The 3,128-nt window shown below is 57.2% G+C and overlaps 2 protein-coding genes across 2 annotated transcripts in view; one reads left to right on the top strand and one right to left on the bottom strand.

Annotated features, from left to right (window-relative positions):
- VOLCADRAFT_101402 (uncharacterized protein) overlaps positions 1-382 on the bottom strand; it is a gene marked incomplete at both ends in the record, with an annotated part of 1,372 nt that extends 990 nt beyond the window's left edge. The window contains 2 exons of the mRNA XM_002959840.1: positions 69-115; positions 344-382. Of these exons, the coding sequence (XP_002959886.1) occupies positions 69-115; positions 344-382 (86 nt within the window). The remainder of the gene's footprint in view (positions 1-68; positions 116-343) is intronic.
- Positions 383-1,049: 667 nt separating this feature from the next.
- Positions 1,050-2,864, top strand: VOLCADRAFT_101403 (uncharacterized protein; the record flags this gene model as incomplete). The annotated part of the gene is made up of 4 exons (XM_002959839.1): positions 1,050-1,328; positions 1,506-1,649; positions 2,003-2,260; positions 2,745-2,864. The coding sequence occupies 4 exons, from the start codon at positions 1,050-1,052 to the stop codon at positions 2,862-2,864; spliced, it is 801 nt and encodes a 266-aa protein (XP_002959885.1).
- Positions 2,865-3,128: the final 264 nt, after the last annotated feature.

Below are 3,128 nucleotides of genomic sequence, written 5' to 3' on the forward strand. Positions count from 1 at the left end.
GCTGCCGCGGCGGCTGCTGCGGCAGCAACGGCGGAGTGAGTGCGGCGAGGTGGAGAGAAGATCCGTACAGGAGCCCAGTCGCTGGGTTTCGAACTACTTCGGTACAGCCGTATCGCTGTGCAGCGGGAAGGTGGGAGGACGGTGGGAGAACGGTGGGAGAAAGATGGGAGGGGAAAAAGGGCAAGCGAGGCAGGGGGGGATGCCGGGTCCGGCGGTGGCGATGGAGGGTTAGGGGCAATAAGTTTTTGCATTGCGGGGTGGTGGGGTTGGCAAGGATATATTGGGATTGGACGGAAGGCCGGATGGGGCTGGACCGATGATGGAGCTGCTAGAGAGAGCGTACCAGATTGCAGCCGCCAAAGTGCCGAAACGTCCGGAGCATATATAACTTTAAGGATGCCCCACTTGGCGCGTCTACATAGCGAACGTATGTTGGGTCTATTGATTTTCGTAATTGGAACCAGCTCAACAGCTCTGTTTGCGGACAGAAATGTGCCGCTCCCGACTGCCTAAAGTGCTAAACGGCCCTTAAGCTGTAGCAGAGACAGAAAGCAATCCGAATACGTGTGATGTCAAGCCTTCCTATTTTGAACGTTCCGAAGCGTGAAGGTGATGAGTTGCCTTGCAGCTCTACATCAACGTTCGAGACATGCAGGCACGAATCTCAGTGAAAGAGGGCAAAAGTGATGGCGGATTTGACGCTCTACTGCGTACCGCGCATTACTAGAAAGCCCGGAACGTGGTTTCGCGCAAGCGGCATCAACCACCTGTCCGTTAGATCCGTTCAATCGTACGGAACCCCAGTGCCACAAGCCAACAATGTTTGAAAGCCATACAATAACACATGCTCGAATAAACGTTTTTCAGTCAAACTTCAAGCACGCGTGGCACGATGTAATATTAACAAGCATATAATTTTGCCTCCGATGGCTTTCTTGAGTTGCGGTAGCAAATTGTATGTTAGGGGAGAATAAAGGCCTAAACTGGAAAGCCGCTGATGCTAGCTGGTGCTAGCAATTTGATTCAGCAATTTCCTAAACCTGTCCGGCATGAGGCCTGCGACAGCCGCAGCATCAGCAACCTCCACTGCTGCCGGCAATCTTCCGCTTTATACATCGGAGCCTGAGCCGCCGCCGCATCAGCAGCAATGCCATTGCCTGGCAACACTCGCCACTCCTTCCACCCCCACCGCCGCCGCCGCCGCCGCCGCCGACACCGCGTCGTGCTCCGCCCCAACCCCCAAGGGCAGCAAGGCTGAGGGCGGGAACCACCCCTGTTGGAGCGCGTGGGAGCAAAAGGCCTTTCTAACTGTCAACCGCAACTGGCAGGTGAATGACGAGCGCGGGCCGGATCTCCCCCTCTCTCTCTCTCTCTCCCCACCAAAACCGCAACACCAAAAACCCTAAAACCAACCCACCACCCTCCCCACAAACCCAACACCCGGGCCCCCCCGGGCATTCTAGTTCTCATAAAATCGCACCTTCCGCCGCATCATACGGCTGCAGGCTGTCAGCGACTTTTTCCAGGCGGTGGTGTGTGGCCGAGCGAGCTTGTCCAGCCTGGGACTGCGGGTGCGGCTGAGGGTGGGGGGTGGGGGGTGGGGGGTGCTGGGTTTTGTGGCGGTGGTGGTGGAGGTGGAGGTGGTGGTGGTAGGCCTCGTTAGGTTTCCCGGGCAGCGGAAGCCGGGGGCCCGCAGGTTTGGGGGACATGCGCGCATAGTGGCAGGTGGTGGGTGAGAGCACATGTACATATGTATTGTTAATACCGAACTAGCCGAACACAACAGCAGTATCGAACCAGCGGGCGCTAAAGAATACACCTGGTTTGCTACTTGGCGGTCGAGCCCCGGTCCCGGGGGTTTTTACTGTTTTTTTACTGTTGTTACATCTCTCTCTCGCTCCCTGTCTCTCTGTGACGGCTCTATCTGTCCTGAGGGAAAAATCTGTATTTCCCCACCAAACTGTGTCGTACCCTACATACCTTACATACCGTACCGCTACAGGAGCCGGACAAGTTTGACCTCGAGGCGGCAATGGCGGCGCCGCGGCAGCCTCGGAATCACGATGGTGGTGATGATGATGGTGGTGATGATGCGTGTCCTAATTTGGATTTGGATCCGGGTGGTTCCAGGGTTGCGGAGAAGGCGGGGCGACGAGCGACGGAGGGGGAGGAGGCCGATGCCAGCGGCGGCGGCGGCGGTGGCGTACGACAACGCCCTGGCGGCGGCTTCCAGCGGCAACGGCAGCGGCACACGTACAAGGTCTGTACGGTGCGAGGTCCATTGAGGTTGCTGCAACCTCGGGAGGCTACTGGGGGGGGTAAAGCAACTCCAGGGGGTGCAAAACACATGCATACATACATATAGGTCAGGCACTACCGGTAAGGCACGGACCATTGCCCCCGGGAGATCCCGGGATCGAGACCTGTCAGGGTCGAAAATCCTTCCGATGGTGGAAGGTTATAGTGGCCCTAGTCGACGGACGGTGGTGACCTGGGATATAAAGTTGACCTGTGAGCTGACCAGGAATGGAGTTGGGCCGCTGTCGATCCGGCAGATTTCGTTGGATGCCGGTGGTGGGTGCGGAACCTGAGCGATCCACTGAGAAGTTGGCTAGGGTGACTGGATGAGGGTGTGCCCCGAAATACCGGGGAAGGCAGGGCTTCGCCAGGTAGCGACCGCAGGGTGAAGATATGACCCCCCTGTCCCACACATACATACATACATAACCCCCCACCTGCCCCAGGTGACGGTGAGCTACTTTGGTCCCGCATTCGAGGGGTGGGCCTTCCAACCGGGGCGCCGTACACTGCAGGGCGCCTTGGAGGCAAGTCATACGGTGCAGTACAGTGGCAGTACAATGTAGCAGCAGCACCCGTTGGCATCCAGTCCAATGCGCTGGCGGGGGGAATTAAACCCATCAATCAATCGATCAGCCCCGAACGGTCGCTAACCCCACAAACACCAAACAAAGTAGTCCCTCTCCTCCTGTGCTTTTCTCTCTCTCTTTTAGAGAGATAATCCATAGCCATTTAATAAAAAACAAGGGATAGCCCTTCTCTGTGTGGAGTACACGATCGTGTGGTACGGCAGTACGACAAGGCGACGTACTTAACCCTACTCCCCACTT

The sequence above is a fragment of the Volvox carteri genome (genome assembly GCF_000143455.1).
Source record: "Volvox carteri f. nagariensis unplaced genomic scaffold VOLCAscaffold_928, whole genome shotgun sequence".
Classification (NCBI taxonomy): Eukaryota; Viridiplantae; Chlorophyta; class Chlorophyceae; order Chlamydomonadales; family Volvocaceae; genus Volvox; species Volvox carteri.